General features: G+C 45.1%; 1 protein-coding gene across 1 annotated transcript in view; it reads left to right on the forward strand.

Moving 5' to 3' along the window:
- The window catches only part of PNLIPRP3 (pancreatic lipase-related protein 3), a 19,412-nt gene extending 10,691 nt beyond the window's left edge, over positions 1 to 8,721 (forward strand). The window contains exons 5-12 of the mRNA XM_006778740.2: positions 667 to 775; positions 931 to 1,050; positions 1,142 to 1,264; positions 2,697 to 2,815; positions 5,435 to 5,567; positions 7,582 to 7,693; positions 8,151 to 8,318; positions 8,591 to 8,721. Coding sequence (XP_006778803.1) covers positions 667 to 775; positions 931 to 1,050; positions 1,142 to 1,264; positions 2,697 to 2,815; positions 5,435 to 5,567; positions 7,582 to 7,693; positions 8,151 to 8,318; positions 8,591 to 8,654 — 948 coding nt within the window. The 3' untranslated portion in view covers positions 8,655 to 8,721. The remainder of the gene's footprint in view (positions 1 to 666; positions 776 to 930; positions 1,051 to 1,141; positions 1,265 to 2,696; positions 2,816 to 5,434; positions 5,568 to 7,581; positions 7,694 to 8,150; positions 8,319 to 8,590) is intronic.
- The last annotated feature ends 1,960 nt before the right edge of the window (positions 8,722 to 10,681 follow it).

Below are 10,681 nucleotides of genomic sequence, written 5' to 3' on the forward strand. Positions count from 1 at the left end.
TCTCCCTCTGCACACATCCCCTCTGCCCACGTCTCCCTCTGCCCCCACAAATCTCTCTCTGCCCCCACTCTGTCAGGGGAGAGTAGATGTTAAGAGGCGCTTAGAGTGGGTCTTTCTATACAAAGAATGAAATTAAACTAATCTCCTTCTCAGAGAAAAACCGGTCCCAAGTTTTTGGGAACTTTCTCACTGGTCCTGGTGTCTGAGCTATGGGCTCTCCAGGTCCCAAGTCTTCCCAGACATTCGCTAGAGTTGCCTTAAACTGGAGGAAGCAGGCAGGGCGCGGTGGACAAGGTGGTGGATAGCAGGGAGGGCAGGAGCTGCCTTTGACCGCTGTTGGGGCCCTGCGGGAAGGGTTGGGCCTGGGGAGGGATGGCATGGGCCGGAAGCACAGCGGTTGCCCCTGGGCGTTCTCCTGTACCCATGAGGCCCCTCGGCACAGGGCGGGGGCTCGGCAGAGGCTTCCTCCAGGCCTGGGGGTGCGCTCTCCTTCAGCCAGATGAGCATAGAGGTGGGCGTGGGTGTCGCTGTCACCTTGCCAGACCCCATCCTGCATGTGATTGGAGTGGGGGGTGCCAGCCCCTTTCCCGCTTTAAGCAGAGTTAAGCCATTCTGCTGGCTCTTTTCCAAATGTCTGTTCTGTTTTCCTTTTTAAAATCCCGTCAGAAACAATTTGGATACCCCCCTTCTAAAGTGCACTTGATCGGCCACAGCCTGGGAGCTCACCTGGCCGGGGAGGCTGGGGCGCGGACGCCAGGCCTCGGGAGAATAACTGGTAAGCTGGCCCCGCTGCTGGGCCTTGCCTGTGGCCACCTGTTATTTTTATGTACAAAATCGAGCATCTGAACACCCAGTGCGGTGCCCAGAGTGCTCCTGAGTAGGCCCCCCTGAGCAGAGCGGGACTCCTTGTAATAGGCACCTGCTTCCTAGGGCTGGACCCCGCCGGGCCGTGTTTCCATGACACCCCCAACCAGGTCAGGCTGGACCCCTCGGACGCCGGCTTTGTCGATGTCATTCACACCAATGCAGCTCGCTTCCTCTTCGAGTTTGGTAAAAGTTATTTTTTTTAACACAAACACCTACACTGAAGCAAAGAGGAGAATTTTAAATGCATTCCTCCTACTTCTAATATCTGTTTCAGGGGCCGGCACAATCAACGCTTGTGGGCACCTGGACTTTTACCCGAATGGAGGGAAACATATGCCAGGATGTGAAGACTTAATTACACCTCTATTAAAATTTGATTTCAATGCTTACAAAGAAGGTAAGTACTTTGTGAAATATGAAGGCTGCTGTTACACATTCACTCAGCTCCCTACTTGGACAAGATCCACATCCTTTTGTATATAATAAATATAATATAATATATGGACACTGGGCATGCGGGAGGCAGCCAATCGATGTGTCTTTCTCACATTGGTGTTTGTCTCTGTCTCTCCCTCTCCCTTCCACTTTCTCTAAAAAATCAATGGAAAAAATAAAAATGTATATCTTATATATATTTTAGTCCAAAATATAGTCACATGTATGGAGCTCCCACTCGTGAGACCCGCAGGTCAGCATCCTGTCCTGGTTGCCTTTGTACCCACAATCCCTGGCAGCATGCCCAGCCCATTGTAGACACTCAACATACACCAGGGGGGTCCATTCATTTAGTACAGCGGTATTGGATCTTACTCTGTGCCAGGCGTTGTCCTAGGAACAGCAGTGTAGGAATGAATACAAAAGACAAAAATCTCTTTCTGGTGAAGCCAATATTCTAATTTGCTGGAAAAGCAGTAATAGAATTCGTGCTAAGTCGCTAAGAAGACAGCATCAAGCATGGGACGGGACTATGATGTGTTGCTGACCACAAAGGTGAGGTGGGGAAAGGAGATTTTTGATAAGGTGGCCATAGAGTTCTTCCTGAGAAGATTACCTGAAGGAGTTAGCCACGTGGATACCTGGGGGAAAGGCATTCCAGGCTGAGGGGAGGGGTAGCAAGTGCAAAGGGTCTGGGGCAGCAAACAAGCTGTGTAGGTCATGGGAATAGTGGTCCATGCCACAGAGTAAAAGTGTTAAGGAAGGTAAAGAGCACAGATGACTAGAATGCCATGAGAACTTCAGAATGCACAGATGTATGGAGATCTATCTTATTGATTATGGCAATAATCCCAAATATTGGCTGCAGTAACATTATGCCTGATAATGACAATGCGAATTTGTCTTTAGCATCCTTTATAACACCTCCCACCTGCAACACCTTGAAACTCCGCTGAAGGTGGGCAATGGTTAACAGTGTGCTTGTTTGAATAGGAGGGAGTTCGGTCCTTCCTGCAGACAGGGAGTCAAAATTACTTGGTCTAAGATGATGCCGTGGGCACAGGGAGGCTCAAAGCTCTAAGTGCTTATGTCAGAGATCCGGGAAGCTAGGAGGACATTAGTGTCAGAGCACTGAGTCATCTACATTTGCATTTGTTTATCTCCCCTCCTTGACTGTCCTTTTAGATTCACACACAGAATTCTTTGGCACAAAGAAAATGCTTGGTAATACTGATCAACCTTGAGCAGCAGCCAAGCACACACACACGGTCTAGCTGTCCAGACCTGAGTCAAGAAACTGTCATTTAAAGTTACTTTTCTAAGAAATGGTTCATAATCTCGGTTATCAGTTAATCCGTTCATTGCTCTCAGTTCATTGGATATTGTTTTCGCAGAAATGGCTTCCTTCTTTGATTGCAACCATGCCCGAAGTCATCGCTTTTATGCAGAGAGCATTCTCAACCCCCACGCGTTTATTGCTTATCCTTGTAGGTCCTACGAGTCTTTTAAAGCGGTAAGTAAAGCATCTTGCAGCGCAATTTAATTAGCCAGTCATTTGTTGAAGCATGATCAGCCAACTAAAAATTAGCGCTTTGAGTTTGTGGTTAAAAAAAAAACGCACCTGCCACTTTGGGAAATAGTTGATTCTTTCTGTGCTGAATACCGAACAGCAGCAGAGGTTGCTGAAGGGCTCAAATAAGTAAACCAGCTATTTGTATTCTGGCTGTTTCAGCTCTTCTGAACGTTCTATCCAATTTTGCTCTTTTGGGCTATTTGTTATGCAGTAATTAGATGCTAGGATAAGTCCAGGGCAAACATTTTTCTATGTATATATTTTAAATGTCATCTTCAAAGAGGCCCCAAGAAAGCTGAACCAATCAATAGCAACAACCAAAAGTGTTTCTATTCACTGGGAACATTAAAGTTATTTTATTAAAATTTAATTATTTATACCGAGCAGAACGAGGGCATAGATGGCTCACAGAAATTCCACACAGATCAATACGTGACCAACACCAAATTCGATTTTACTTGAAACATAAAGCACGTGGAGCCAGCTCTGAGCTGAGCGTATTTTTCACTTGGTTGTCGCTATGAAAAGGAGGAAGGAAATGCGTTTTGTAGTGGGAAGTGGAAAGAGGTTCCCTCTTGTGTTTGGAGACCACTGTTTGATCAGGGCAGAGAAACATCGCAGGGCTTCCACCTGAAGTTTACTGTGAGGAATAGCACTTTGTGAGTGAGGACAAGGTTGGGGAGGGAGAAGCCTTGCCCTCCTGTTAAGAGCAAGGGGAGTGGGTGCCTCGGGCTGTTTCCTTCACCAGCCCCTTACTCTGAATGTGCCCTGGTGAACTTCCCTTATCAGAAAGCTGGGCAGCCATACATCGACATTCCCCCCCTAACTTCCCTTTCCTCACCTCCCCTTCCACCAGCCCAGTCCTGCTCTGAGAGGCTGCAGGATCTGGGCATTTACCATAGGGGTGGCCTTTAGACTCACGGTGTATTCAGAGATAATGGGGTTCAATCTGCCTGATTAGAGAACCTTAGACTCCCGTGACACAGGAATGCAAGTTATGGTTGCAAACTTAGAGAACATCGAGGAGATGTCCTTGACATGTTTTATTGAATTTTAACTCAGTTCATAAAAATAAAATAAAATAAATAAAGAGGGGTTCCAGCATTAGGCTGCCCCGTTCATATTCTTGTTTCATCACCACCAGATGTGCAACATCGGACAAATTGTTGAACTTCTGTGCAGACTTCAGTTTCCTCACCTGTATAAAACGGAGACTGAAGCATCACAGTAATAAGGGACTTGGTGAGGATTCGTTGAGTTGGATGCACAGGAAGTGCCTAGGACGGTGCCTGGGAGATGGTCAGCACACAGGAAATGGAGGCCATTGTTATTTTTGTTAGAATTTTCCTTTATAGAAAATAAAGTTTTAAATGGGGTGTTTAACTGTCGCCCTTGCCCAAATGTCCATAGTTTATAAATCTGAAACTTCAAAACCTAAAATAGAAAATACTCAAACACTCCTACCCAAGTGTTTTTAAAGTCAACATCTTGTTAGTTTTGCTTTAGATTTTTAAAATTTTGTTTTAGAAAGAGAGGGGGAGGGAGAGTGAGAAACATTGATTTGTTGTCCCACTTCTGTATGCGTTCATTGGTTGATGCCTGTATGTGTCCTGACCGGAGATGGAACATGCAACCTGGGTATATTGGGACGACAGCCTCACCAACTGAGCTACCCAGCCAGGGCCTTTGCTTTAGGTTTTATACAGATAAAATTAAAGAATTGAAGTAGCTTATATTTCCTCACTACCTGCACTAAGTGAATCAGATATACAGTATATAGAATACATAGCATCATATTCTAAGTACCTTTCTGGATTTGCTTTTTGTTGTTGTTGTTAAACTTTATAAAATTGACACCTACGTTGATGTATATCGAGCTATATATTTATTTTGTAGGGATCAGCCACAGTTTATTTATTCATCCCCCCATTAATGTGTGTTTGGGTGGTTTTTAATGTTATTAAAAGCCGTTCGGCAATAACCACCTGTGCATGTCTCCTTGGACTTGGGCGGAAGGTGCTTGATGGTGCATAAAAGAAGTGAGATTGTCCAAGTCTATGCGCATTTCCATCTTTACCAGACATTCCCAAACCGCTGTCTGCAACGCCTGTGAATTAAGTCTCATCAGAAGCAAATGAGAATCCCCACTCACTGTGCCCCCGGTCCTTGGGTCTGCCAGTTGTTTTCATTTTTGCAGATCTGCTCCGTATGAAAGTGCACGTTGTTTTAATTAGCACATCCCTGACAGCCAGTAAGATGGAGCATCTTCTTACAAGTTATTGACTAAGTTTCCTCTCCTGTGGATTTTCTGTTCACATTCTGTACCCTTTTTTATTTCTCTAAAAGGCCATTTTTCTTTTTCTGTTCATTGATTTTGTCTTATTTTGTTTTGTTCTGGAAAACAGGCAGGGTAGCCTGTTAGTCAATTTAGTCATTTTTAAATGCATATTCTTTATTTAAATTCTAAAGATTTATTATTGTTTAATAATACATCATGAATTTATCGAAGGACAACATTTCTAATTATATTGCTGATTGCCTCTTGTGTTCTGTCACCAGGGAAATTGCTTCCATTGTCCCAAAGAAGGTTGCCCAACGATGGGTCATTTTGCTGACAAATTTCACCTCAAAAATAAGAAGCCTAATAGACCCTATTATTTCTTAAACACCGGGGCTCTTTCCCCTTTTGCCCGTAAGTATTACAGCTCAGTTTTATTGTAAAGCTTTAAGGTTCTTATCTTTTCAACTCTGACCGTTTTTACTGAGGGTCTACTAAACAAGTGGCCACTGGGCCAGACTTTGAGGACGCCCTGAGGAACAATGGTGTGAGTTTAGGCTAATGGGGAAGATGTGCAAAAACTACAAAAATCTCAGTTTCAGTAAAACTTGTGTTAGGAAACAGAGGAGGGAACTTCCATAGCCAGGTCAGGGAGCTTCTGGGGGGAAGCAGTTTCTAACCTGAGCCCTCAAAGCAGTGGCAGGAGAAGGAACTGCCTGGAGGTCAGAGGGTGGCACTGAAGGACCCTATGGGGGTGACAGAGACCAGGAGGAGAGTCATGTGAGAGGCGGCTGAGAGACACACGGGTCAAAGAATGAAACTGCACCACGTGGGGCTTAAAGCTCTGTCTTTGGGCTCAGGGAAGCCACCGAAGGGTATTAAGATGATTAGATTTGCTTATTTTAGAAAAATTAGTCAAAGGAGTTGCTGCCGGGATCAGCGGGGACAAGGTGGAGGCAGGGCGACCTGTTAGGACAGGGTTGACTCCCCACGGTGTGAGGGGATGGATGTGTGAACTAACTGTGTTGTGCTCATCATTCCACAATACCTGTAGTCTAGCAAATCATCTCCTTATGTGCTTTAAATCCCAGTGTAATTTGTAAGTATTACCCCAACAAAGCTGGGGGGTAAAAAGGGGGCAAGAAAAAGGACAGTTGTTGCAGGAATCCAGGCAGAAGTGTAGAGAGATGCGGAGAGAGTACAGAGATGGTTAGGAGGTGGCAGCAAAAAGGAGTGGGGAGAGTGGATTTGAGGGGTGCAGGAAATGAGTCTTGGTGATTCTGGCTGAGTGGGCGATGTGCCATTTTCTGCACATTTTAGCACGAGAAAAGAGACATGCTCTTGCTTATCTGTAAGAACCTCAGGAACAAAATGAATTGCCTAACAAAATAAGAGCCAAAGCAGGGAGGCATGGAACAGACTGACATACTCGATGTGGGGTTGAGGGACGAGAAGAGAGAAACCAAAGAACTTATATACTTAACATGCATAGCCCATGGACACGGGCAGTAGGGGGGTGAAGACCTGGGGTGGGGATAGGGTGGGGGCACGGGATCAGCAGTAAAAAGATATATTTGAAAATGAAAAATAAACAAATGAAAGAAGACTAAGGAAAAGAAAAGAGGCTGGTTTGGAGCAAGTTGACAGGCTCGGTTCTAGCACGTGGGGTGGAGAAACCTATGACTGGCCCTGCAGGCAGTGAGAGATGCGGGTCTCGGCCTCCGGAGATGGCTGTGGGCTACGGGCAGAGCCTTAGCCTCTGAGTTTCTCCAGTCATCAGAGCTGGCAAGTCAGCGATGTCAGCCCCCCACAAAGAGTCTCAGATGGAGAAGAAAGGGAGCCGAGTCAGAGGCCCCCGCCATGGAGGCTGAGGAATGGGCAGGGGGAGAAGGGGACTCGGTGGGGCGGTAGTTAAAGGAGCCCAGAGAAGAAAGGTGGTGAGGGAGGTGGGGAGGGGGTGGATTTCATTCCCTGCACCACAAATTTACTTGTGGGAAATTGAAATGAGGGCATTTATATCTATTTTTAAGTATATTTTTATTGATTTCCTAGAGGAAGGGTGAGAAAAAGAGAGATAGAAATATCAATGATGAGAGAGAATCATTGATCGGCTGCCTCCTGCACGCCCCACACTAGGAATTGAGCCCGCAACCTAGGCATGTGCCTTGACTGAGAATCAAACTGACCTCCTGGTCCATAGGTCGATGCTCAACCACTGAGCCATTCTGGCTGGGGTATGTGTGTTTTTGAAGGTCATTTTTCACCAAATTCACTCAAGCAATCTACAGTTGTATTCTTTCTCATGAACATGAGCAGCCTTGTACCACTCTAACCCTGAACATTACAAAGTGTCATTTACATTAAAACGCCAGGATGGCGTGCTTTTTGCATAGTTTTAACCCTTCATTCTCTCTCTTGCTCTTTCAAGGTTGGAGGCACAAATTGTCTGTCACACTCGATGGAAACAATGTCACTCAGGGGAGCATCTTTCTCCGTGTCGGTGGGACGACTGGGAAGACGGAGGAGTTTGGGGTGGCCAGGTAGGCAAGGCCGAGGCCCGGCAGGTAACATGGTGCTGGGCCCCGGTTTCACTGGCTGGGTGAGCAGCTCCGTGTCGCCTTTTCCTCTCATACCACAGGCTGCCATGTTTTATGTGACTTGTCTTTTTACTTTGTGTTTTCCAGATATAAACTAGAAATAATAGCATATATTTCTCCACAGCTCAAGCTACCAGCAGACAGTGTTAGGAAATGAAAACGCAGACATAGACAATAAGGTGTGTGGGGAAAAGTTGTCAGGAGTGCTAGCAAGAGAGAGAGTTATCCTGCTACCCAGTCCCTTTAATATTATACAGACCGGCATTTGTTTTCACTAGTGAAAATTGCAAATGACTTATAAAATGCAACTTTCTCTTCCATGGTACACATGTAGATGCCTTTCCCTGCGACATTATGAATTCCCAGTGCAAGAGAATGAGTCTTATTTCTCTCTTGACAGTGGAACACTTAAGCCCGGCATGACCTATACAAAATTAATTGATGCAGAAGTTAATGTTGGCAACATCACAAGTATTGAGTTCATCTGGAAGGAACATTCATTTAGGCGTTCCCGGAATAAGTTGGGAGCAGGCATGGTGGTAGATATATCTGGGAAATATGGACGTGAGTAAGTATTACTTTTCCCTTTGCATTTCCAAACTTGGTTTAAATTTCATAAGTGGGATTTGAATTTATACCCACGTATAATTTGAAATTTGCAACTAGTATAAAAATGTGTACATCTTCAAATTTTGCAATTAAAATAAATGTTATTTGAGAAATGAATACTATCTTTGCAAAAATGTTTACAAAATAATACTTATTCATTCAAAGATCTACCCATGTCTTTTCCCCTTGGATTCCTATTAATATCATTTTTCCCCCCTTTCAATTTCTCAGATCTACCTTCTGTAGCCAGGACACGAAGGGACCTAATATTGCCCAAATCCTGAAGCCATGCTAATCTGAGATACAGTCTTGATGGATTTATTTAATGGGAACGTGAAATATAATCTCCTCTTGGTTGGTAACCAGACTCAACGTGGCCTTTGTAAATGAGATTGAAAAGCACAGTTGTTTTTCTCTGTATAGAATGTTTTTCTCATTGGTGAACTTTCACATGTGCCTTAAAAATAGACTGAATTCTAAGACAGAGTATAGGACTGAGGCCTATAGGAATCAGGAAATCAATGACAAAACAGAGCTGGGCTGGAACTTCCCCGGGTGAGAGGAGGTGACATGACAGTTTGGTGAGGTATATTTTGAGTATTTTCAGGAAGAATAATCATTGTTCTAAAATGATTTAAAGAATATTTATTATGTTCAACCTTGCTAAGACAAGTTATGGCTAGAGGTCATGATATATAGATTATAACCCTGTGGGTTGGTATGTCTACCTATTAATAATGAAAACTAATGGGAGTGCATTAGTGTTTCCAAGGTTTTCCTTGGCCTTCGGGGTAAGTGTGAGATAAGAGAGATTTGGGAGCTTAACTGTGGTGTCTGCCTCAGTTAGCAATGGGCCCTGAGCATTCGCAGCCCCTTCTAGAACTGACCCTCCTCACACAGAAGGTCTCAACTCCCTGGGCCTCGAAGGCCTAGATACATACTATTTAGCCTGAAGGCAGCATTTCATTTGTAAAGCACTTGACTAACCCTTTGTGTTTGCAATAACAAGATTGTCATATTTAAATGTTAGTTGTTGTTTTTTTCTCTTATTTTGCTTCAATTTCTTCTGATTCACTTGTCCTTCTCTGGGGAAATGAAAGATGAATGTTTTTATCACTCTGCTTTCTGTTGCTGGGCTCAGTGTTCAGCTCACAGCACTGAGCTGTACATACTGTTGAAAAGAAAAGATGACAGATGCCCACGGGTGGACAGAAACTTGACCTGTGGCAAAGAGTAGAGAACAAAGTGGGTGCAAGTGGGAGGTAGAAGATTGATTGGTGGAAGGAGGAAAGGAGATGTCATGTCAGGCTGAGGCCTAGGCCAGCTGGGAGCAGGGTGGCCGTGAGCACTGTCCCCCAGTTGGAGGGTCCCCGCCCTACTGCGTTGCAGCCAGTTGGCCATGGAGTTGGGTCTCAGAGGGGACGGGGGAACCTTAGTGTGAGAGCAGTTGTCCCAAAGTTGCACTGCTCTCTACATTGCCTGGCTTCCTTTTGGAAGGGCTCACCAGCCCAGAGGAAAAGTCATGAATCAGGACATGGCATTAGGCTCTGGGAGTCCTGGCCAGCCTCCGTGCGCAGGTTGTCTCCTGGCCAACTCTTTCTGAGCTTGAAAAGGCAAGTAGGAGTCCATTTCTGGGAACTCTGCTTTAATCAAATATGGACTTTCTGTCCCATAGTTCTACATATCTGCCCCCCGCCCCCGCCCCTTGCATTATACGAATATGGCGAGGATGACAAATACTGCATGGACTATCTAGGCAAAGGGATTCTGAAAAGTCTAGGAGACAATGTTATTATCTGTGTGTACTGTTGCCTAGGACAGCAAAATGCTGCTTTTCTCTCCGAGGGCCTGTGCTACAGTGGCATGGTATTTGGGGCCTGCAAAAATGTTCGGGAGCGGTCTGTTAGAAAGTTCTGCTCTTGCCATTCATGCTGCAAGTGACTTACAATCCAGTTAACCGTTTACTTCCTCCACTCTCTCTTCCCATTGGTTCATCGTATCACCCACAAACGCCCACCTCCGAACTTGCTAATGGGAGTGTCCCCCACTCCAACCACAACAGCCCTCTTTGGGCCCACGAAGTGACATTCCCAGATGTCTTTGTGAACTCTGATCCCTTAACCTTCTGCTTTCTTGAAGTCCACCAACCCGTTTATACCCAGCTTAAGTTGCATGATTATTTCGTTCAGCAATAACGCCTATCAACACCCTAAGCTGCCGGTTTTTTGTTTGTTTGTTTCTTTGTTCGTTTTTTGGCATCCTGTCAGGCAAAACATCAACCTGAATGTACCTAGTGTTTCTCTTTCTCTCAGCAGCACCCTG

This window comes from Myotis davidii, unplaced genomic scaffold (assembly GCF_000327345.1).
Source record: "Myotis davidii unplaced genomic scaffold, ASM32734v1 scaffold107, whole genome shotgun sequence".
NCBI lineage: Eukaryota > Metazoa > Chordata > Mammalia > Chiroptera > Vespertilionidae > Myotis > Myotis davidii.